Here is a 25,691-nt window from a genome sequence, read left to right as displayed (position 1 = left end):
GTAAAAATGGCAAAGAAAACCATCCATAATGTCCCTCGGCAGCAAGAGCCAAGGAAGAAGAGGGGTCCGGGGTCTGAGGCGACTATGGATGAAAACGAATCGGATACGGACGGATATCATCGATATTATATTTGTTTTCATATTTTTGTCCGGATTCGGATTCGAATACGGATAGTGTCAACTATGTCGGATAGGATACGATTGGATATCGACATCATAAATATGCGATTTGAGTATTCAGATACGGATACGGTATCGAATATTGGATATCCGGATTCGGATACGGATAGATCTCAACTCTTCTAAACGGATTCGATTTCGAATACGGTCAGAAAATATCCTTCCCTGTCCGTCCCGTTTGATCCCTAGAGGCGACGCCGCCGGTAGGTGGGGCGGCCGCCCCACCCCACCCGGTAGCTGCGTCGCTGTCGTCGCTCGGCGCTTCCAGAAAAACCCCAAAAGACGTCTTCGTGTCGTCTCCACTAGGCACGTCCTGAAACCTCGCGGGCAAGCGCAACTCACGAAGCGATCCCACAGGCCAGCTGGGCTCCTCATCGCCGTCGCAACCGATTTAGGAAGATGGAGGCGGCGGCGGCCTCCGACGAAACCCTAGCCGCCGTCTTCGCCCAGCTCAAGCCCCACACCGTCGCTCTCCTCGACCTCCTCCGCAGTCGCCGCCCCGCCTCCAGCTCCGCCTCCTCCCTACGCGAAATGGCCGCCTTCCTCCGTGCCGCCCCGGCCCCGGCGCTGCAGCTCTGCTTCGAGTAATCCTCACTTCTCCTGCACTTGTTTTTGCTGTTTTGGGTTTTGGTTTGGGTCTGTTAATTTGTGTTTCGTCCTCTCCCGTCTCAGTTATACAGTGTTTCCACTGCTCCTGCTCCTGGATGCGGCGGTGCAGTGCAGGAAGCAAGGCAATGCGCCGGGGCAGGGTGCAGGGGGCATTGATATCAGTGATGCCGTCGCCGAAGTTGGTCTGACCTGCCTTGAGGTCCTCCTCACCAAGTGCCGCCTCACCTCGGTCAATCAGGTCACCCGCTTAATTTTGCTATACTCTACTCATCTCCTGGGATCCCTTAAAACAGTCTACCAGTTAGCTGCTTCACTGAAAATCTGACTCCGCAGTGTAACTAACTAGTACTTGCTTCACTAGTTTATTTTGGGTCAGTTGAGGACGGCATGAAATGAACTAATACTTGTTTCAACAGTTGATTCCGGATCAGTTTAGGACGGTATGAAATGACTTAGGCACATAGTGTGGATTCTGTTTGTCACTCTTACTGTTCCTTTCCTTTTCATTTCTAGATGGTAGCAATGCTGAAAAAGTTGACTTCCGGGGCTATGCTTTCACCTTCAGAGGCTTCAGAGGAATTCCGTGGTGCAATTATAAGATGCTTCAGGGCCTTGGTTTTGCAGCTACAGCCATGCTTGGACAATTTTTGTTCTTGCAAACAAGGAACAATGTTACCTACGACCCCAACCAGTACAGGCTTGGAGGTTGGAAGTGTAGTCCGCTCAAATTACTCTGCACAGCCAGAGGAGTGCTTGCTTGCATTTCTTCGGTCTCAAAATGCTTCAGCTGCCGTGGGACATTGGCTCTCACTTCTTCTACAAGTAAGGCGGCCATTCCTGAATATACATGTACATCCATTTGTTCTCGGGCGACACAGCTTTAATTCTGATTTGCTTTGTTTTCATGTGAAAGGCATCAGAACTTGAGGCATCAAGAGGGCACCGTGGAAGTGCAGATGTTAGGAAGGAATCATTGCACACTCTGCGCATTCTTATTGGCAAGGTAAGAAGATACATACAAGCTCCCGTGATGCATCCAGGCAGAAATGCTTATTGAGCACATATTTTTTTGAGGATCCCTAAGCATACCACAGGTTACGATTCCCCTTGCTATGCAGTTGATAGTAGTACCTTAGTTCTTTTAAACCTTGATATCCTTTCTCAAATTATTGGAAAGTTTCGTGATCTGGATCTTTAGTTGTCGGAAACTTCTCGAGTTCTTCTGTCCAGCCTTGGTTAATGAATCTACATAATGCCTCGAACTCTGACTATGTCTGGGTAGTGTGGAGTGTGAATAGTTAGCGGTGGATTGGTGGCCCAATTGGCATAATTACTATCAATACTTGTCTTCGAAAAAATATGTTCAGCTAATGTTATTTATTCCTACTACCATATATGATGTAATAATATCTTTTTATTGCGCAAGAGAATCAGTCTTGTATTTTTTTTGACAGGCAATCAGCCTTGTATTTGTGCTTGGCATGCACTAGTACCTTTCTTTTTGTGACAGATTTCTTGTTGCATGAAGGTGTTTCTCAGTAGTTTTATTTATTGCAGCATAATTCCTTATGCTTAGACTATTCCTTTTCTTTCCCCATCATGCCTGCAGTTCATTTATCTCGTTTTCTTGTCAGGTAGGCTCTGCTGACGCACTTGCCTTTTTCCTTCCTGGAATTGTCAGTCGCCTTGGGAAGGTTCTCTACACAGCTAAGATTATGATTAGTGGTGCTGCTGGGAGTTCTTTGAGCATTGAACAAGCCATTCTTGGATTGACTGAGGCTTTGATGATAGTCCTAAATGACAAGGAAAATCTTAGTGCACTTGGTAAGCACATGAATGAGAATCATTCTCATTCTCCTGGTGGCAGCGGTTCAACTGAGCATGTATTGCAGATGCTTCGCCAGTTACCGACCAAAAGTTTATCTGACGAGATAGGCCATGATGAGACTACAGATGACTCTATCTCCAATGTCAATAATTCCTTTGCTGATAGAAAGACACTACATGTGAAGCGGACCAAAAAATGGCTTGAGGAAACAACTAGTAATGTTGATAAATTGTTTTGTGCCACATTCCCACATGTATGTTTTCCTTTGGTTATCTTACAGTAAATAAATGTGCCCTGTTTGGAACGTGGGAATTTTTCCCAGTTCCTGCGTTTTTCCTATGAAATTGAACTGATTCCTGGGAATTCATGTACGATTCCTACGTTCCAAACAGGCCCATATTCTTTTAAGTTGGCTTAACATTATGTCATTTTTTGCAGCTTGCTATTCATTCATCTGAGAAGGTGAGGAAGTCAGTGGTTAGCGGTGTAAAAGGGCTTTTGTCTAGTTGCGGTTCTACATTAAAAAGAACCAAGATGCTACTTTTGGTATGTGAACTTTAGTATTTTTGTTACCTTTGAGAGCAGAAAGCTATAATTATGTACACATATTTTACAACTTTGTCATCATAGTTGCATGCATTTTATCATTTGAAATTGATTTACCATGCATAAGTTAGCCTTTTGTAGCAGTCTCTTAGTGCTTGGCCCAATGCTATATATTTTTTTTTATTTTGTAATTTTATTGTTGCAGGAATGCTTATGTGTCCTGGCATGTGATGATGCTGCAGCTGTGTCTGAGGCTGCACAAGATGCTCTTGATTATCTTTTCAACCAGGGCGACAATCTTGTAACAGAAAATGAGATTTCTGATACCTTCAATAGGTTCGTGTCACTTTCATTTCTGAAACAGCTAAAGTTGATGATGGCCTGTGAAAGCAATGTTTTAACTTTTTTTTATATTAAGCAGGCTGGTTGAAAGGCTACCACAGGTGGTACTTGGAAGCGAGGAGACAACCGCACTTTCACATGCTAGGATGTTGTTGGCTCTGACCTTTTATGCTGGCCCTCAGTTTCTGATAAATCATCTTCACCGTTCTCCTGTGAGCTCACTCTCTCCTGGACGATCTTGACATCAATGTTTTAAAAAACGTTATTAAACTTCGTTTAATCCCGTTTAAACGCTAAACTTTGGCCCAACGTTGCGTTTCGGGGGTAAACGCTCAATTAAACTTTGACCTCAATTAAACGCATGTCAATCACTGAACTGATGAATTGGATTGGGGATTTATTTTAGGGTTAATATTGAATGTGTACTGCTCCTTAGTCTCTAGGATGCGTTGATCTGTTGGTCCTTACTATGCTACTTTTGTTCTTGGATTGGGATTAGGATGTCGACTTCCGAAGCTGCAGCTGCAGCTGCTGCTGGTACTGCAGCACCGGCTCCAGAAGCCGCCGATGTTGCCAACCACCTAAAGAGGAAATCATCTGATATAGGCTGGGAGTGGGGGCTAATCTGTGATCACTGTTATTACTTCAAGTTGTGTTATTAGTACTGATTTTGCTCTCAGAATCACAAAAATAAAAAAAACCAAAAACGTTTAATCACGTTTAATCTTGTTTAAACTTCCAAAACTCTAAACTTTAGGCTAGCGCATGCCTAGCGTCTAGCGTTTTTTAAAACATTGCTTGACATTTCTTACATAGATATATGATTCCCCTGCTGACTTTTTATTTGATTCCTTGTGTGTATCTGTCATTTTTCTGTTGACTTTGAAATTTATTACCCTTGCAGGTTATTGCTTCTCGTTTCTTTGATTGTTTGGGTTTATGCATAGGTCATAGCTCACAGTTTTCTGGTTCCATGGACAAGCTAATTGTATCGAAGCCACTATCTATTGGGTATCTTTATTCAGTTGCTGAGTTGAAGAGTGGCGCCTATGCTAAAGATACAACTAACAAATCTCTGCATGCCATGTCAACATCTGCAGCCTCCAAAATATCTGTTATCCATGATAACGCTTTGCCAAATGCATTACTTGGCACAGTTGAATATGAGTTGCCCCATGTGCCTCCATGGTTTTTTCATGCTGGTAGTCAAAAGCTTTACGGGGTTCTTGCTGGAATAATTAGACTCATTGGTCTATCAACAGTTTCAGGTACCTTGTGAATTACTTTGCTTGTCAAATTTATGATTTATGGTCTGTTCCACTTGTCGCATTATGAAGGATACCGTTTTTTTGAGGGGAAATGAAGGATATCGTTTTTATGTTGTAATCGTCGCTCATCATATTTATTTGTTTATTGATGCTAGGGAAAGAAACTGCTGCATCCTTATCTCTTTTTGTTGATATTCTGCTCGATCAATTTAGGAGGTTGAGCACTGAGCTGAGAGACAAAGATATTTACAAAGATGGTCTGCAGCGGTGGTACATGAAAAGTGAAGCTGGACAAACATTACGCCAAGCAAGTTCAGCTGTCTGCATGCTCAATGAGCTCATGTATGGTTTGTCAGGTCAATCCTTTGGTATGTTTTTACAACTTTTCAATAACAGATCAGCACAGATGTCAAGGACAGTTTGTCAGAAAAATCAACTGCTTGCTTGTGTTAAACATAATGGAGTTACTAATGAAAGAGAAGTGTGGGGCTTTAATGAGCAAAAGGGCACTAAAGACAACATTCTTCATTGCATCGGCAGTATTCTGCATGAGTATGTATCACCAGAAGTGTGGGATCTTCCAACAGAGAAGGACACTGAGCTACGCCTAATAGAGTTGAACCTGCCATTGCACTTCTACCATGATACAACTGCGCTGCACACGGTAATAGTGGATAATTTTGATTCATAAATTGGATCTGTTTCACTTTTTTTTTCCTACTCTATTTAGGTATATCCATTTGGAATATATCTTGTCTGCTCAAGTTTTTAGTTTGTTGTTTTAGGTAGTGCTTGAAGGAATTGGAGTCTTGGGTGTTCTTCTTGGTCAAGATTTTGCACTTAGTGGGTTTATGCACTCTTCCCTTTATCTTCTGCTCCGTGAACTTATCAGCTCAAGTGCTCAGATAAGAACTGCGTCTGATGCTGTCCTAAGAGCCCTTGCTACTGCTGGCGGTCATTATTCGGTAATATGTTGCCTTGGTTCATGCTATGATTTTTGTAATCATTATTTGATAGTGTATTTAAAAAGTCTTCCTGCCTGTACAGGTTGGCCAATTTGTTGTCGCGAATGCAGACTACATTATTGACTCTCTTTGCAGGCAATTGCGTCACCTGGACCTGAACCCCCATGTCCCTGATGTTCTTGCTTCCATGCTGTGTTACATTGGTGCTTCTCGTGATATCTTACCATTCTTGGAAGAACCGGTATGATGTAGGATGGCTGTACTTTTAAAATTGGTGACGCTTCTGTGCTTTTAAGAAAAATTTGCAATCCACAAAGCAGCAATGCATCTGCCAACTCAGCACATTGATGCCCACAACTATTCTTGAATTAGTTCACTTTTATTTTTGAACTGTTTATTTTTATTATACAATGGGATATGGCAATCTAGATAGGGTGGTAAGGAATAGGGGATTTCCTTTAATACAAAAGAAACCTAAATTTGCAAGCAAGACACATATATGTGATTTCATTATGATGCATTTAAATTCTTACAGATGCAAGCAGTTTCTTCTGAGCTAGAGGTTCTTGGCAGGCATGATCACCCACATTTAACTGTTCCATTTCTGAAGGTATTATTCTATACATACTTTCACAGTGTTACACTTTGGTCCCGTTCGGATTACCCCATATTCGGCTTGTTCGGCTTCTTTTTTCAGCCGGAACAGTGTTTTTTTCTCACAACAATTCAGCCGGAACAGTGTTTTCAGCCAGTTTCAGCCAAGTTTCAGACCAGCGAACAGGGCCTTTGTTATGTTTGACTGAAATGGGATCCTTTTGAGCTTATGTGTCAGTTTATGTTGTCTGAGGTTACGACTTGCACATATTGACACATTTAGCTCTAACATGAGTTTGCCAAGTTTGATACCTTCGCACCGTTGGGATCGTATTTTTATGGAGGCTTTGATATTATTCGTTATTGACTCCACAAAGTTGGTGTGTGCTAGGACAATAATCAGTAGTACAATGACCATTTTAGACAAGTCTTTCTAATAAAATGGCTTGTTATATTATCTCTTAATTAAATGAATACTCCCTCCGTTCCATATTGTAAGTTGTTTTAGCTTTGTTCTGGGGCCATTCTCATTCTCAGTGCTAGATTTCATTGCACTATTTCCAAGAGTAACTTGTTTGAAATGAAATGAAACAAGACCCACAATGCATACCTTCATTTTACAGTTTCATAGGCTTACGTATTTGAATGTTGGATGATGTTATGAAATGAAATGCTCCCAGTGGAGTTTCACTCAGTTTCCAATGCACAGGGATGGAATAAAACGCTCCTAGTCCTAGTGGAGTTTCACTCTGTTTCCAATGTGTTGGTAACTGTGCGCGCTGGGTTTCATCTTCTCTCTCTCTCTCTCTTCATAATTCCTGTGCCACGTCATTAATGTGAATGAAACTCCCACTGGACTGGCCTAAGTCAAACTTCCCTAGCTTTGACCAGATCTATAGAAAAAGCCAAAAAGGCACAAGCATCTATAACATCAAAAGGTCTATTAGATACACCATGAAATACATCTTGATAATGTATTTGTTTTATGTTGTAGATGTTAATATACTTTTTCCATAAACTTGGTCAAATTTAGTCAAGTTTGACTTAGGACAATGCTAAAATGACTTACAATTTGGAACCAAGGGAGTATATGTAAGTCCACAGTTTTTTATAAACTAAAAAATTCTATTCAAAGTCAAATGCAGATATGGATAAATCTATGGTAATATTTACATTGGTATGTGCAAGATTATCCATGGCACTATTATTCCTGTCAGATGTACTCCCTCCATTCTCTTTTATAAGGTGCAGTTTAACAATGACATGGTCTCCCAAATTATTTATATTACATGTTTATACTTATAAACTTATGATGATTGGATAGTATATTTAATTACAAATCTGACCATATCAAGTTTGTATTATAATAATTAAAAATTGTTAGCCAAATTTTTGGTCAAAGATTTTAAAGTTTCCATCTTGATATGTGTGCGCGCGGTGCGCCTTATAAAAGAGAATGGAGGGAGTACTTGTTTTCATCATCTTTTTCTTTGTAAGGGTGTTCCCATGCATTACTGATAATACTAAATATTTTATTTGAATAAGTAATTTATTTCTGTGCGCCCATTTGGTTTATCTAGGCAGTTTCTGAGATTTCCAAGGCATGTAGACATGAATCTACTTGTTTGCCAGATGAGGCACAATCATTTTATGCGAAGGTCAGTTCTGAGGGTCAAGAAGTAAAAAATACGATTGAGAAGAGAATGGAATCGAGTGCAATATCTGGTAATAGCTTGACACAACTCAATTCTTGTTTTTCAGTATGTTCTTCAGCACCTAGACTGGGTTGTAGCTTTATTATCATTGACAAATGATCAATAAGCACATAAGCTCCACTATATCATAATAGGAGCTTGTTTCTCATTTTCTATATTATCTACTGATATTTGATAATGCATGGTATGCTAATATGCCCCTCAAATTCTTGGTTGAAGATCTGATTCATATATCCTATGATAATACGTGCACCCATTTATTTATTTCTTTATTTACTTTCCTTTGAAATTTTAAATGTTCATATTCTTTAGCAGATATTTAAACATTAGTCAACTATCATTTTTTTACCATACTATAAAACATTTTCCCCCTGTTGTATTCACTTTCCATCTATGCTCTACCCAACTTGCTTGGGAATAAAATGATTTCCTGTTGTCATTGCTGTATGGTATTCTGGAACACTCTGCGATGCAACATGGTCCAACTGTTGTATCCTGCAAAATGTGGTTTAGGGTCTGTTTGGATGTAGATATTCAGGGACGTGTAATTGAATTGGGTTCAATACCAAATCAGCCTTGGTATTAAAATTGGCCATGATTCAAATTATGTTGTCTGGATGACTATTCAATTAGCTTCTGATGAAATCCTAGAAAGAGGCGCCGGTTGTGAGGAAAAGGAGAAGGCCCGCTAACCATTGGGAAGAAGAGAAGGGCTCGCCGACCTTTGACCATGGAGAAGAAGAGAATGGCCCACTGGCTGCCGGCCATGGGGAAGAGGGCGGAGGTGCATTGGAGGCGGCACATCGGAGGTGGAGGCTTGTCGGGTGGCGCATTGGGCAGCGGCACGTCGGGTCCGGAGGCATGTCGGGCGGTGAGAGTTTTGGGGGTGGCTTGTTGGGTGGCGGCGCGTCAGGGAGGGCCCGGGCGGGTGAATGCAGAGCAATACGGAGGGCAAGGGCTCGGTATTGAAGATGAGGGGATGCAAGTATAGTGAATATTGCTTCGTATTAGGGTCAAATTTCCAATTCCGAATTCTTAGCCATCCAAACAGCGACACAGTGGCATTCAGAGCTACTCAATACCAATTCCAAATTCTGAGGCTGAATACCTACATCCAAACTATTAGTCTTTTTGTTATTTTTTCGGCACTTCGTATGAAATTTTTTGATTTACTTTATTCATGGGGACCTCACATTGTAGCATCACTAATATCGTGTCTTCGTTATTGCATCAGAAAGAATGAATGTTGATGCTCGACCTTATTTTATGACCTTGGAATACTGGGAGGATTTACTTTGTAAGCTAAATGAGATGAGAAGATATAGGAGAATAGTTGGGTCTCTTGCAGGCTCTTGTTTGTCAGCTGCCATCCCACTTCTCTCTTCGATGAAGGAAACAGCATGTCTTGTGGCCCTTGACATTGTGGAGGTATTTTCTTTTTCTGTAAGGACAATGTGTTTTAATAAATTGAAGTTGTGATTTTTATTTCACTCTTTTACTTGGAAGGAAAACATCACCTTCTTAATAATTTATATGGCCTTGTCTTTTTCATGTGCTTGCACTGTTTTCTTTGCTATTCTTTCAGCCATCATTTTCAATGATATTCCAAATATTGATTTTTATTAACTTGGTCGATATACTGTTTGTTCTTTATATCAATGAATTACTAGTGTATGCCTATACAATACCGTGGGATAGCTATGTACAGTTATTTGTTTTCCAATTTTTGTGTTAATGGGATAACACTGTATTTTTATCATTCCAACTGATTTTGCAGTGTTGCTACCTTATATTACTTGGAGACATAGTTCTCATGCCATAATCTATACTGTCATTTAAAAAAAAAAAGTATTGGTGAAAAAAAAATCCTGCAATGTTGCATTAGTAACATATACCTCAAAATTCTTGTTTCGTCCCAGTGCAGAAGTTATTTCTGACAGTTGTAGACATAACATCAATGTTATCTACTGTCTGCAGAATGCCACTATATCTATTGCCAAGGTTGAGGAGGCTTATAAGTGTGAATGTCAAAGCAAAGGAGTTATTGAGGAGGCCATCCAGTTTCTTTCATTTGACGAGCTTCTTGATGGTACAGATGCCTCTGAAGATGTCGATGAAAATAGGCTACTCCCAGCAATGAACAAACTATGGCCTTACTTGGTTATCTGTCTAAGGAACAAGATCTCAGTGGTAGGTTTTTTCACATCTGGTTGTTTTCCATTGTGTAAGTTCTGTTGGTTGTTTATTACCATCCTACATCGTTTGATTCATCAATGTTAGTTTTTTTTTCATGTCTCCCTTGCATGAAGTCACGGTTCTTGGGTTTTGATCTACAAGAGTACGTCATACAGCTGTTTGACTAGGACCAGGGTCTAGTCCCCCTCTTATTTTCTTTTATTAGTTTTTATTATGGGGCACCCAATATGGTTTTGAACATTATTCAGGTGGAACATTTGAATTTGATACATTGCATGATGTTGCCTACTTTAGCTTTTAGTTCAACTTCTTGATTCTTCATGTCATCCATAATATTTCTTTAAGGTTTAGTTGTAATCTACTCCCTCTGTCGTTTTCGCTTCCCGAGAAACAACTTTGACTAAATATATATTAAAAAATATTAATATTTATGGTACATAATTAGTATCACTGGAAAGATCTTTGAATCTAGTTTTTTAATAAATTTATTTGGAGATACAAATGTTGGACGCATTTTCTACAAATTGAGTCAAACTTACAGCACACACACTACGGCGACAGTTATTTAGGGACGGAGGGAGTAGTCACGGAACAGGTAGTTTGCAATGGAAGGAAACCTAATTTATATGTTTGAGCTTGGGTCAGGAACTATAGTGGTCAGTTTGGATATCTATGGATTTTTGACATACTCCCTCCCTTTTTATTTAGATGTCGTATCTGCCTTTGGTGCACTGTTGTGGCGTGCTGGGGCTAGGCGTATCGAGTAGGAGATTAGAGAGAGGGAGACTGTTGATCCGGAGGAAGTGCGGTGGCGAGGCAGCGACGCCGAGCTCGGCGCCGCCCATGAACAGGGGGAGCGGGAGAGATTGTAATCAATCTCCAGCTAGCTTTCTCATTAACGAACATTTAGGCTTTATAGCCTGAAGACTAACAACCAGAGACTAACCAAAGATCCTAAAGACTAGGAACGACGCCTCCGTGGGCGCGGTGACCACGCACATCCCGCGCGTCTCGCGCGTCGCGCATGCTACTCCTTAGCCACTGTTCAGCTTCCTCCATAGGTAATCGTTGCCATCCATAACACTTCTCCCCCCCTTGACGATCAGCTCGTCCTCGAGCTGGGAGCAAGGGTGCGCCGTGCGGAACGTCTCAACGGGCTCCCATGGTGCGTCGGCCTCGGACAGACCCGCCCTAGCTAGCCTGTTAACCGTAACGTGAGGTGCTGGGGCCGTGTGCGTGTGGGAAGAACAGGGCGTCACTAAGGAACTGCTGTCGACCACCCATGACGCAGAGGGCGGACGCTCATGCACGTGCAGGGAGAAGTCAGAGACGGGGTCGTTTCAGGAGGCGCCCGAGCGTCAACGTGTTTGATCGGGTATTTGCTGTGTCATCTTTAAGATGTACGGAGAATCAGAATCACTTAGCGGAAAAGTGTGGAGAAAACAATATGGAGAAATATCAGTGTAAAACACTTTATTGAATACTTAAATATGAAAGGTACATATCTTTGAAATGAATGCTTCAGGGGTAGAAACGTCTAAGCAGGTCGATGTGCCAAGGGTGTGGACGTCTCTTTCATCCATATCGCATAGTCTATAGGAGCCTGGTTGGGTGACCGCCTTGACGATGAAGGGGCCCTCCCAAGGTGAGGAGAGCTTATGCATCCCGTCTGTCTTCTGTTTTCTATGGAGTACTAAGTCTCCTACCACAAAGAATCGATCGTTAACATTACGGTTGTATCTTCGCAAGCCATCGAGGTATTTTGCCGTCCGAACACAGGTGACCAGACGTTCCTCTTCTAAGCTGTCTACTTCAACGAGCCGAGCTAGGTCGGAATTCTCGTTGTAATTCTCCACCGTGGGTGCTCGGAAGGCGACGTCAGCAGACAATACGGCTTCAGAGCCGAAAACCATGAAGTACGGGGAGACGCCGGTGTTATAATTGGGCTGGGTCCTTATTCCCCAGACCACAACTGGTAGTTCCTTAAGCTATTTGCCCGGGTGTTTCTGTTCCTTCTCGAAGAGCCGTTTTTTCAATGCATCCAGGGTCATACCGTTGGCACGCTCGACTTGGCCGTTGGCCCTTGGGTGTGCCACAGAGACATACTTGACTGAGATGCATCTTTCGTCGCAGAAATCCCAGAAGTCGCTACTAGTGAACGTGGACCCTAGGTTGGTGATGATGCTGTTCGGCAGGCCGAACCGGTGAATTATGTCGTTAAGCAGCTTGGCTGCTTTCTTCGTTGTTGCTTGGACTAGGGTTTGTATTCGATCCACTTGGAGAATTTGTCGATACAGACGTAGACCCAGCAGAAACCTCTCGGCGTGGGCTTGAACGGCCCGATCATGTCCAGTCCCCAGCATGCGAAGGGCCACGATGCAGGGATCGTTTGCAAGTCCTGAGCTGGGATGTGGATTTGCTTGGCGAAAAATTGGCAGTTCTCGCATCGGCGGACGAGTGCTTCAGCATCGGCTACGGCTGAGTGCCAATAGAAACTAGCTCGGAAAGCCTTTCCGATCAGTGTTCTAGAGGCTGCATGGTTGCCGCAGGTGCCTGCGTGGATCTCCTTGAGTATCTTCTCGCCTTCTTGCACGGAGACGCACTTCTGGAGTAGCTCCCCTTTGGCGTTTTTGCGGTACAACTTCCCTTCAACTAGGACGTAATGCTTACTGCGGCGGGTAAGGCGTTCTCTCTCTGTGTTGTCAGCTGGGACGTCTGCAGTGGTGAGGTATTTGATGAAGGGTTCCCTTCAATCACTGCTTGATTATTGGGCCGGACCACGTGGTGGTATTCGATGCCATAGAATTTCTCTTCTAACTTTCTTATCACGGCGCAGTAAGCGTCCATCTTCTCGTTGATGCAATTTCAATCCTTGTTGAGTTGATTGATTATGAGTGCGAAGCCGCCGTACACCTGGAGGCGTTTAATGTCGAGCTCGACAGCTATACGGAGACCATGAAGTGCCGCCTCGTATTCAGCGGTATTATTGGATGCTCGGAAGTGTAGGCGGAGGACATAGCGAAGCTTATCCTCCGATGGCGAGATGAAATATACGCCTGCCCTAGCGCCGTCGAGGTTGAGAGACCCGTCGAAGTACATGGTCCAGTGCTCGGGGTGGTCGACCGGGACAGGAGTCTGCATATCCGTCCACTCGACGATGAAATCGGCGAGCGCCTGTGACTTGATTGTGTGGCGGGCTTGATGTCGATGGTATAGGTGCTAAGCTCGACCACCCATTTAATAATGCGGTCGCTGGCTTCCTTGTTGCGGAGGATGTCGCCGAGCGGGTACTCAGTGACTACTGCTATGTGGTAGGTATTAAAGTAGTGGCAGACCTTCCGGGATGTGTCAGGATGGCATACAACAGTTTTTGGACCTGTGGGTAGCAGTCTTGGACTCGTTTAGGACTTCACTGATGAAGTAGACTGGGCGATGGACTTTGTATGCGTGTCCGGCCTCCTCGTTCAACAACGATGGCGGTGTTGACTACACGGTTGGTCGCTGCAATGTAGATTAGCAAGGTTTCATCCTTTTCGGGGGCGGTCATGATCGGAGGTGTGGTGAGGAACCGCTTGAGCTCGGCGAATGCCTTGTCAGCGTCCTCCAACTAGACAAATTTCTCTTGAGCTTTGAGTAGCTTGAAGAAGGGGAGTCCCTTTTCGCCCAGACGAGATATGAAACGACTTAAAGCCGCCATGCACCCCGTTAGCTTCTGGACGTCCTTGACGTAGGTCGTTGGCTTCATGTTGATCACCGCCGCTATCTTCTCTGGGTTGGCTTCGATGCCGTGGCGATTGACGATGTTGCCTAGCAGGGTACTGGATGGAACGCCGAAAATGCACTTAGTGGGATTCAGCTTCCATCGGTATACTTTCAGGGCTTTGAAAACTTCAGTGAGGTCAGAGATGAGGGTGTCGGCAGTCCTAGACTTGACCACCACATCATCGACATAAGCCTCGACGTTCTTCCAGATCTGGTCCTTGAGGCAGCGCTGGATGGCTCTTTGATAGGTCGCACCCGCGTTCTTGAGCCCGAAGGACATCGTCGTATAGCAGTAGGCACCGAAGGGCGTGATGAACGACGTCTTGATCTGGTCTTCTTTTAATGCGATCTGGTGGTAACCAAAGTAGCAATCTAAAAAGCACAGGAGCTCGCAGCCGGCCGTGGAGTCTACGACCTCGTCAATGCGAGGTAGGCTGAAGGGGTCTTTAGGGTAGTGTTTATTGAGATCGGTGTAATCAACGCACATTCGCCATTCTTTATTTTTTTCTTACAAGAACCGGGTTGGCTAACCACTCTGGATGATACACCTCTTTAATAAAACCGGCGGCTAAGAGCCGGATTATCTCTACCCTAATGGTCTCCTTTTTGTCCTGCATGAATCGTCGAAGCTTCTATTTGATCGGCTTGGCGGTCGCCGAGATGTTTTAGGAGTGCTCGATCAGCTCCCGAGGCACGCCGGTCATGTCCTCAGGTTTCCACGAGAACACGTTGACATGCTCCCTTAGGAAGCTGACGAGCGCGTCGTCCTATTTAGGTTCGAGGCTGGCCCCGATCCGAGCAGTCTTAGACTGGTCGTCGGGGACGAGGGCCACTTCCTTCACCTCCTTGGACTTGGTCGATGCTCGGGCGGCCTCCGTGGTTGGGATCTCCAGGCCCTCCGGAGAGATCAGCTGTGAAGTCACGATGCAGTCCTGCATGCGGATGGAGATATCAGTTGCCTCGGCGAGCGCGAAGCTTTCCGTCTCACAGTTGTTGGCGACGTCGAGGTTGGCGCGCAAGGAGAGGACACCCTGCTCCGTCGGCATTTTCAGCACCAGGTACGTATAGTGCGGCTCGGCCATGAACTTGGCAAGAGCTGGTCGGCCAAGGATGGCATGTTACGCCGTGTTGAAATCGGCGACAAGGAAGTTGACGTAATCGACGCGAAAATGCTTGGCGGTGCCGAACTGAACCGGCAGTGTAATCTGTCCCGGGGGTAAGGACGCCTTCCCGGGAACGATTCCCCAGAACAATGAGTCCATGGGAGTGAGGTCTTCCTTCTTGAGCCCTAGCTCTTCCATAGATCCGGCGAACAGGTTGTTGAGGGCGCTCCCTCCATCGATGAGGACCTTCTGGAAGCGCACGTCCTTGATTGTGGGATCTAGGACGAGTGGGAAACGCCCTGGATATGGGATGTCCGACCACTGATCTGCCCTGGAGAAGGTGATTGGATGCTCCGACCAGTCAAGGTACTTGGGATCAGCGACAGGGCCGTCATATGTAGCGACCGAGCATCTGCTCCCGCTTGTCTTTCGAAACAGCTCTCCCACCAAAGATGGTGGCGACGGTCTTGGTGGGGTCCTGGTAGGTTGGGCCCTTGTTCTTGCCTCGTTGTCCACCCTGACCGTCTTCGGTCTCATCATCATCACGCCGTGGCTTCTTCGAGGATTCGTCACCGAGCGCTGTCTTCAGGCCTCTGCACTTTCGCATAGTGTGCTTGGCATCCTTGTGGATAGGGCATGGGCCGTCCAGTAGCTTGCCAAAGTCGGCGTCGTAGGTGCGCTTGGCTCAAGTATTGGCGGTGTTGATCGAGTTATCAGGCCGGCGACGGCAGCCTTGTCTGCCCCTCGAGCTCTTCGGGCGGTCATCACGCCGGAGATCGCGATCGTCTTGGCGGTGGTCGTGGTCGTCGCATCGGTCGTGATCGTCACGACAGCGGTCGCGGTCGTCGTAGCGTCGGTCATTTGTTGCGGCGCTGGTGGTGGGCGGAGTGGGTAGCCCGTTTAGCTTCTTCGGTGTCGGTGTACTCGTTAGCTGTTTGTATCAGTTCGTCGATGGTTGTGGGCCTCTTGCGGTACAGCTTTCCACGGAGCTGCTCGTGCCGGAGCCCTTTGATGAAGGCGGCAATGGCCTCGGCGTCGGTGATGTTGAGAATAGAATTTCTTGTCTCCGAGAAACGCCTGATGAAGTCGCGCAGGAACTCCTCGGAGGTCTGATGAAGCTTCTCCAGGTCGCACTTGGTGCCGGGCTGCTCGCATGTGGCCATGTAATTGTCGGTGAAGATTTTCTTGAGGTCGTCCCAAGATCGGATGGAGTTCTCCCGCAGGCTGAGGAGCCAGTTGTTTGCAGACTGATTAAGCATGACGGGAAGATAGTTCACCATGACGTCTTTGTCTCCGCCCGCAACTTTCACAGCAATCTCGTCTAGAGTTAGCCACTGAGCGGGGTTGGCCCTTCCGTCATAGGTGTTAACACCAACGACCTTGAAACCAACAGGTCACCGGACGGCTCGGAGCCTTTCGGTGAAGGGGCGAAGTCCTGATGCGCCGGTAGGAAGTGGTAATTGACGGGCAGCAAACCCCTCATGTTCGGCGTCGAATTGCCGGCGACGGTCCATCTTTGCTTCATAGCGTGCGGACCTGCTGTTTTCGATGCGGCCGCGGACATGTACGCCAGCATTGATGTGGTCGCGAAAGTCGTGTGAGGGGTTGATTGACCTCCTGATTACGGTTGCCACCCCGACCTCCCTGGTCGCGAGGCGGGCGGTCGTCGTGGCGTGAACGAGCTTCATAGTTGCCTCTGGATCCCTTATAGAGGTAAGGACCTCCGGCCAGAGGTCGGGGGCCATTGGCACCGTGTTGCTGGCCTTCTCCGTCACGGCGAGAGCGGCAACTATGAGCTGACGCGGTGGAGTAAGATGGGGTGTCGTTTCGGAACTCGTTGACTTGGACTTGCGCAGCTATGATATGTGCTCGGACCTTCTCGACCTCTGGAGTGTGACGGAGTTTGTTGAGCTCGTTGAAAGCGACGGCTAGACTGGCGCTCGGGGTCTGGTAGACTGGCTGGTCGCCCACCATGTTGAACGCTTCTTCTAGATTACGTTGATGGCGGGGCGGGCCGCGACCATCCTCGTTGGCCGCTTGGGCTACTTCTGCTTCTCGGCGATGTTGGCGATCGACGTTCTTCGCCAGACGAGCTTCGCGCTCATCAGCGGTTTCGCCATCTTTGGTGACGCTGTCGTGGCTGACGTGGAAAATCATGCCCCCGAACCTCGGAGGGAAAGCAGGGCAGCTCGGCACGGTCTGGGTTGAGCCCTCGGAATAATCGTCGGGGGTCTCGTCCAGAATGTTGTGGAGAGACTCGGTTGGAAGATCGGAATCACCCGAAAGCTGGCGAATAGCCACCATGTTGACCACGGGCGCAGGCTGACCGGAGTCAGTTGGGTCGATCATGTAGAGATTGGTGGCGTGGTCGCGCTCAACGTGGTCGATGAAGATTTGGTGGATGGCGTGCTGGTACGCAGATCCCACACCCTCCAGCCCAAAAGGATAGGGCCTTGGCGGGTTCTTTGTCAGGGCCTCGTAGTCGGCCAAGCACAGGCCGGTAGCGGGAAATGGTCGGCGCCGCGCCGTGCGCCCCTCTGGAGTAGCCATGATCACTAGATTGGAATCTGGTCGCCACAAACGGTGTGGCCGAGCAGGTCGCTCGGTCGCAGCGGCTTGGTGATCTTGGAGTGCAGGAAAATCGTTGCCCGCTCTGGATTGGTGGACCGAATCCATGAGGAGCTGACATTCTGCCACCCGATCGATGGATGCGATCAGATCGTCACTGCTGATAGATCTAACGCAGCGGTGGGGCGCCGGGGTCGGAGATGTCGTTGCAGCTGTCGGCGCAGTCAGTGCAGGGTGATCCTGCGCCGCCTCCATGATCCTCCTGTTGTCGTCAGGGCCAATGACCCAAGTCATGGATCCGATCGTGAAGATCTGGCTCGGCTCGGGAAGGGCCATGGAGCTTGGAAAGGTAACCATTTGGTTGGCCATGAATTCAGCACGCACACCCCCTACCTGACGCGCCACTGTCGACGAAATCTGGTCGGTGGGCTACTGAGGTGTATGCCCATGATAGTAGATGAATCGGTGGAGGTGCGCGTGAGGGAACCAGATGGTGACACAGAACGTAAGAGAACGATTAGACAGGTTCGGGCCGTCGGCTTGACGTAATATCCTACGTCCTGTATCTTTGTGGGTTGTATTGCGTATGATCCGATGAAAATGTGGGGGGTCCCTATCCGCCTTATATAGCCCGAGGGTAGGGTTACAGATCGGTTGTTTCTATCCTGATCGGTTTACAAGATAGAAGTTACAGATATCACGGTAATCTAGCATATCCGAGCAGATTTCCTAAATCTCCAAGGATCTTCACGTAGTCTTGCGAGGCACGCTGACTTACGCCGTTCTTCACGCGTCGTCGTCTTGCACGCTGGTCATTGAGGTCTTTGTGGGTATCGGGGGTTATACCCCCACATGTCGGCACTTGGAACGGCGAAGGTGCTTGGAACGGCCGCTGAGGGCCCAGTTGGACGGGATCGTTGATGGGGGCACCTGCAAGGACCCGGAGGTAGGAGGCCACTGCGTCCATGCGTGCCAAGGTGTGGTCCTACCTTGCAAACCCTGGCCCCAGCTGGCCATGGGAGCCTGCCACCTAATATTGGACGGAGCGATGGAACAGGAGAGGCCATACCCAGGCACCCTGAGAGAACTAGAGCTCACGGAGACGCGTGTCGTAGTGGTGCGAGACGTAGGCCTGGGCATGGAGAAGACGAGCGCACATCACGACGAGGGGTTCGTCTCGACCATGGTCGGTGTAGCAATCGACATGGAGCTGCTGCTAGTGGATGACCCTGTGTTCTGCCATGTGCGCCAGTTTGCAGACCTGGGAAAACAGGGTCGACGAGTGCGACACAAAGACACGGCCGCCATAGAGGTTGAAGCCAACGCTGACGAGCCATGGGGCACCCCGACGGTCGGTGTTGAGGGCGTTGCAAATGGTGCAGATGTAGGCGGTGCCCTCCAGCTCTTGGCGTAGCTTGGCGGACCGTGGAAAGGGGGTTCTGGAGAGAGCGACCGCTAACACCTCGTGGCTGCCGTGGCGGAACAAACCAGCCGCCACTGTGTTGAGGTGGTCGGCCCTGAATTTCACCTTGAAAACAAAACGCGACTTAAATTCAAGGGCGTAGGCGATGAAGCGCCGTCCCCTGAAGGCCGGCCTCCAGAGCTTGACCGCTGCACCAGAGTCGGAGTCGGGGAGCCTGATGATGGTGTTGAGGTCACGAGCGCTGACAATGGAGTTTGGGAAACTGAAGGTCTCGGCGTCCGTGCTCGTCGTGGATGGTTGACCGAGAGCGATGAAATGCGCTTGCCGAGGCGGATTCTGGATCAACTGAAGGAGGCCGCCGCTGTGGAAGGCCTTTGTCTGGTTCCGCTCGCTCAGAGCACAGGAGCGGATGAACGCACGGATGAGCAGCTTGTCGTTGTCGGCGAAGAAATCCGAGCAGAGGCTCTGCAGTGGGCCGTCGCGACCAGTCGCGTGGGCGAGCTGCCGGATCATGGCCAACGTTGCTGAAGAGGCGTGGACCAACACAAGGGCATCACGGAGGATGAGGCCATCCATGATGCGCGGCGGCGCACCACTAGCAGTGACGAGCAGGTCGCGGAGGGTCTGGAGGTTGGCGATGTCCTGACTGCCACGACGGAGGTCCTCGAAGAGGTTGAAGGAGGGCGTCAAAGGCGCGCTACGGTGCGAGCCATCTGCTGCGCTGCGAGACCGCGCACCCGCGACCGTGGTGGGGCGATCAAGTCGTGCTGGTGCGGCGTTGCGCACTTTGTTGAGACGGGCAGATGCTGGAATGCTGGGGTGCGGCGAGCCCAAGCCCCGCCATAGGATGCGGCGGCGCTCCCGCCAGAAGGCTAGGCATGAGTCGGCGAAGTCCCATAGAATCGGCCCCAGCGTGCGGAGGAAAGTGGCGCCGAGGACCATGTCGTAGCTATCGAGCGGGATGGAGTAACAGTCGATGGAGAACGGCTCCGCCCCGAGGCGGATGGCGACGTCGCGCCCGAGGCCCCGGCAGTCGACTCGGCTGCCATTGGCCATGGTGACATGACCGCCTACATTGGAGTGGAACGCGAGGCCGACCTGCCGAGCGACAATGGGATGGATGAAGTTGTGCGACGAGCCGGAGTCCAGCAGCGTGACAAACTGTTGGTTGGCGATGGAGAATTGTAGATACATAGTCTCCTCCGTGCGAATCCCGGCCATGGCATGGAGGGAGAGCACCGGGGTGGCCACGGCCAGCTTGATCTCCCCTGTGTCAGGCGTCTTGGCGTCATCGGGTGCAGTGACCTCGAGGTAGAAGAGGTGTTGGCACTTGTGGTCAGGGGCATACTGCTCGTCGTGGCTATAGCAGAGGCCCTGGCAGCGGCGTTCCGCGAGCTCCGCCAGGGACAGACAGCGGAATGGCGAGGTGGTGGTCACGATGCCGACGCGATCGCCATGGGTGGCTGTGCCGAGCCGGTAGGCGTGACGGTTGTTGGAGGACAGATGACGGCCCGAGTGTTGTGAAGATCCTGTGCCGGTGGCGACAGCACAGCCGGATCGTCGCGCTCAGGGCCGCGCGCCAAGCTCCTTGCGTGCTGAAGATCATGCGGGTCGAGCAGCTCGACGTCGACCTGGATGGGATCCGGGAGCTGGCCGGTGAGGAGCGGGTGCTGTGGTGGTGAGGGCCGGCCAGAAGGCGCCAGGCGAACCGGAAAGGCCTCCTGGAACACATCGAGTGGGGCACGACATGGCCGACGCACCAAATCGTCCAATTGATTGTCACTGGGTAATGGCCCAAAGCGCTGATGGCACAACGTGATCCCAGGTAAACGTGCCCACATCTCCCGCATCGCGTTCCAACTCGTAGTACCAATGCTGGGCGACCCCTGTCAGATGGAAGGAGGCCAACTAGATCTTGTCGCGGTCCCTGGTCCACTGTGCGCGGAAAAAATGGTCGCATTGGTGCAGCCGGCCCAAGGGGTCATTGGCGCCGTCAAACATCGAGAAGGTGAGCTTGAGGACCCCTGGAACACCGGCAGCGAAGGGCATCGGGTTGGCGTGGTACTGCAGTTGCGGCACCGGACTGGTTGAGGCGAACGACGGAATCGGCGACGGAGAGGGCGCAAGTGGTGCCGGACTGCTGCCCGCCATGGTGACAAACACTGGGGCAGTCGGTGGTACCGGAGGAATGCCACCGGAGCCCGAAAGGGCGTCCGGAAGGCATGGTTGGGGAGCAGCCGGCAGTGATGGCCAAGTCTCCACCGCGGTCAGCCGAGTAGCCAGGTCGTCCATCTGGCGCTGGAGGTCGTAGACGGCGTTTGTAAGGGCGTCGAGGGCGGAGGCCGGAACGAGGGTGGAGGGGGCGATGATTGCGGTGGCGGAAACGGAAGTAGGCTCGGGTCCTGGCATATCCAATACCAGATGTTGTGGCGGGCTGGGGCTCGGCGTATCGAGTAGGAGATTAGAGAGTGAGGCTGGTGATCCGGAGGAAGTGCGGCGGTGAGGCAGCGACGCCGAGCTCGGCGTCGCCCACGAACAGGGGGAGCGGGAGAGATTGTAATCAAGCTCCAGCTAGCTTTCTCATTAACCAACGTGTAGGCTTTATAGCCTGAAGCCTAACAACCTGATACTACGTCTAACAAACTGAGCTAACAAACTGAGTAACAAACTGACTAACCAAAGATCCTAAAGACTAGGAACGGCGCCGCCGTGGGCGCGGTGACCACGCACATCCCGCGCGTCTCGTGCGTCGCGCATGCTACTCCTTAGCCACTGCTCTGCTTCCTCCATAGGTAATCGTTGCCGTCCATAACATGCACAGACCAAGGAGGAGATTAACGCTGAGTTAATCCTTCTCGTTTTTCTGCTCCGTGCGATTAATGCTGCATCATACTCAGTACTTGTGTCCCTCTACCTCCCTGCATGCAGATTTAATTAATCCGCGGAAGGAACTAGGTACCGATAAGGACGATGAATCGACGATAAGGACGATTAATCAACCTCTTATCGGTCTAATCGTCCAGCATATAGCAGGACTATATATCATATATGTATGGTATATATACCATATACCAGTGTTCGCCTACACGGCCGTGTAGACCGATTACTCGGCGTGTAATCGCTACTCGGTAGCCGAACGTGCAGTTTAGGCCATAAACGGTAGGTTACACGGGATCGCCGTGTAAACGGTAAAAAACGGCCGTGTAATCGGTCTACACGGCCGTGTAGGCGAACACTGGGTAATATTTTGAAAATAATTTATCTATGTTATTTTCAAAATATTACAAATGTTTATGATGTGTAATAAGTACCATTAGATTAGTTGTGGAATATACTTTCATAATAAAATTATTTGAATATACAAATATTATCTATGTTATAGGAATATATATACAGGTTATTATAGTTATTTTTACAAATAAAGTAAAAACGAGTAATCCGTGTAAAACCGTGTACACGCCGTGTACACGGTCTAAACGTTACACGAGACCTCGCCGACTGTCTACCGTTTACCGTTTAGGAAAACATTGCCATATACTCTATACTTATATAGTAGACATCAAGCATCAAGACTATATCTCCGTGCTCCCTTGGATCTGCAGCAGTGGGGAAGAGAATTGTCGACCCTGCAGCAGGAGGGAGTAGGCAGCAGGACTGCAGGAGGGAGGAGGAAGCAGCACGCAGCAGGGAAGATGCACGGACGGGCAGCTTGGTTTGAAACCGGAAGGGAGGATGGAGGGGAAGAGATGCAGCTCAGCTGCCGAGGGCTGGAGAGTGGGAGTGAGGACTGAGGAGGTGAGAGAGAGTGGGGGAGAGGTATAAAAGAGAAACCCTAATGGGCCTAGCCCAAACAAATATGGCCCAGTAAGCTGAACTGCTGAAGCAGCCCATTTGCGTGCTGATCGGTTAAGACACCAATAAGAACGATTTATTGTGATTAATCGGACGATAAGGTTTCTGATCGCTCTGATCGAATCGGAGGGCCTAATCGAGTGCTAGGTACCGATAAGGATGATTAATCGGACGATCAGAAAACATTGGTCTCCAATGTTTTCAAGTCGTCTAGTCGAACCTAGTCGCCATGGGACCGACCAGGCGACTAATCGCGATTACTCGTCGACCAGGCCGATTAGTCTAGCAGAGTGGATTGCTTCTCTTTCCTTTGGAACCAGAGAATAGCAGAGGGACAGCAGTACAACACAACAAGCAACCTAGCAGTCTAGCTGAGAGCCAGAGAGACTGCAGAGTGAGGGATGGGGGAGGAGGGAAAAAGATGGAGAGGGGAAAGGCACATACCGTCGTCGGAGCAGCTCATCACGAAGACCGCGGCCACTTGACCTGGCAGAGGGCGCCGTTGGCTTCACAGCTCACCAGAGAGGAGAATAGCGTGCGAGGGAGGGGAATAGCTCACGAGAGAGAGGGAATCGCGCGCGTGGGATAGTGGAGGCGCCGGAGAAAAATTGCGGCCGCCCTGCGTGCCTCCGGTGTTTTGGGGTGCATATTCTAACCCTAATTGGCCAAATTGGAAGCCCAATAGGCCACATATAGGCCCGGTTGAACAAGCCCAAAAAAACAGAGCAACCACACTGGTCGTCCATGGCCTAGTCGGACGTTAGTCGTCGACTAATTGGACGACCAGCTTTCTGGTCGAGCTAATCGAGTCGGACCTCCTAATCGAACACTAGGGACCGATTAGGACGAGTAATCGCGATTAATCAGACGACTTGAAAACATTGTTGGTCTCTTAACTATGACTCTCCTAATGAAGCGCCTAGACCAAAATACGACATGCAATTGCGACTTTTTTTTCTTTCAAAAAAAACAGATATAACATCTAAATAAAAGCGGAGGGAGTATAGTCAATACACAGTAAATTTATATGCGTTTATATTTTCTTGGCTCCTCGACTTTAGTTTTCATGTTACATTTAATTTATGGGGTATCTGCTTTTGCTCTAACTTTAACCTGATTGTATGCTACCTTCCTGAGGTGTAAGTTATTCACTTACCATACTGTTGTTTTGCAGCCGGTTGTTAGGAAGTGCACCGAAGTATTGAGTAGAGCAATTAACGTATCTGGCGGCGATTTTTATGTACGCCGGTTTCATAAGGATGGATTCATTGTTTGGAGGTTGCTGGCTTTATCTCCATTCCGACGAATGTCAAAGATGAATGAAAAAGCAATCATTTTACCATATAGGGATACCTCGCTTACCTCAGAGGAACCTATGGCTGAGATCTCCAGCCAAAAGATTCAGATTGCAGTCCTGGACATGATCGCTGCAATATCTTCTAACAAGAGAAGTGCTGTTGCACTAGAAAGTGTACTAAAGAAGGTATGTGGCCTTGTGGTAGGCATTGCCTACAGTAGTTTGACAGGTTTGCAGGAAGCTGCTATAAGGGCATTGGCAGGCCTTGCCTGTATGGATGCTGACCTTGTCTGGCTTCTCCTGGCGGATGTGTACTATTCACTAAACCAAAGGGAACCTTTACTGCCCAACCAAGATCTAGCGCTGGTATCAGATGTTTTGCCCCCTCCAATGTCTTCGAGAGAATACCTCTTTGTACAGTATGGAGGTGAGGGTGTTAGGTATGATGTAGATCCCTCATCTGTTCATGAGGTGTTCAGAAGGATGCAGGATGTGTGATCTTGTGTGACTTGAAAATCAGGTAGAGTCCACAGCTTTCCAACTATACTGACAGGTTTTCTCTTTCACATTTCATTACTTAAGAATTCTAATTTCTTTTTCAGGTTCCTGATCCTTTGTCTATCTGTAACCTTGCTGAGGTTTTTTTTGTCACGCTAGCAGCCTGTGTCACACATTGAACATAATATCACCTGCTACAGAGAATGGTAAACTCCTTCAGAAATTCTCTGTACAACGAAATCAGATGATCGAAATGGAAGAAATATATATACATAAACAGGAGAAACAAATAACGTCCAAAGCTAATTATTGTGATACATGTTATGTTGTTGAGATTTTTGTACTTCACTACCGCTGGTATGCCTTGTGGTTTCCAGTTAAGCATCAATATTTATGACCATGTAGCTAACTCTTTTGTAATTTCCCCATGTCTGAATAGTGTCAAGGTTGGTCATGTCTGAAGAATGATCATGACAAGTCTTTAACCACTTTGATCATAAGTATATTAAGGTAGCAGTAGTGTGCTTTCATCATTATGCATACCCATTGTTAACCGAATAGATATCTGTACACTGCCATTGTACCATATATTTTGGTGAATCTTGTCTAACGAGTACCCTCGAAATCTTTCCAGCAAACATCAGGCCTGATGATGACGATGAAGGATGCTATCTGTTTGTACCAGAAACCCAACAGGCTCAGCCAAGGACATTGTTCTCTGCAATTTTCTGAGCAAGGAGCAGTAGTGCATTGGAGGTGTCATCGTACAATTACGACACCAGGCAATGATTCGGATGGTTTTCTGATAGGGATAGTTCTGTAATTACATCTAGCAATCATGTATCTTTTAAGGGGTTTAGACGTTTAGTCATGTGAAGAAAAAGTGAAGGTGTACTCATCACGACCTCATTGATAGTTCCTTTATAAGTGCTTCTATCTGTCTAA

The 25,691-nt window shown here is 48.0% G+C and overlaps 1 protein-coding gene across 5 annotated transcripts; it reads left to right on the top strand.

Moving 5' to 3' along the window:
• Positions 1-374: 374 nt before the first annotated feature.
• Positions 375-25,691, top strand: LOC136527414 (uncharacterized). 5 transcript variants are annotated; one of them, XM_066520164.1, is made up of 20 exons: positions 375-764; positions 853-1,027; positions 1,303-1,611; positions 1,703-1,792; positions 2,424-2,870; positions 3,056-3,163; positions 3,369-3,499; positions 3,585-3,717; positions 4,410-4,773; positions 4,929-5,437; positions 5,559-5,738; positions 5,821-5,979; positions 6,274-6,348; positions 7,913-8,057; positions 9,282-9,475; positions 10,025-10,237; positions 24,126-24,768; positions 24,851-24,952; positions 25,186-25,256; positions 25,381-25,691. In XM_066520164.1, the coding sequence occupies exons 1-17, from the start codon at positions 580-582 to the stop codon at positions 24,744-24,746; spliced, it is 4,038 nt and encodes a 1,345-aa protein (XP_066376261.1). In that variant the 5' UTR covers positions 375-579; the 3' UTR covers positions 24,747-24,768; positions 24,851-24,952; positions 25,186-25,256; positions 25,381-25,691. The 5 variants fall into 5 exon arrangements, with proteins under 5 accessions (XP_066376261.1, XP_066376252.1, XP_066376236.1 ...); XM_066520155.1 differs by having other exon boundaries at positions 24,851-25,103; XM_066520139.1 differs by lacking the exon at positions 25,186-25,256.

The sequence above is a fragment of the Miscanthus floridulus genome, chromosome 2 (assembly GCF_019320115.1).
Source record: "Miscanthus floridulus cultivar M001 chromosome 2, ASM1932011v1, whole genome shotgun sequence".
Classification (NCBI taxonomy): Eukaryota; Viridiplantae; Streptophyta; class Magnoliopsida; order Poales; family Poaceae; genus Miscanthus; species Miscanthus floridulus.
Note: the sequence above shows the minus strand (reverse complement) of the source record. Positions and strands in the feature narration are given on the sequence as shown.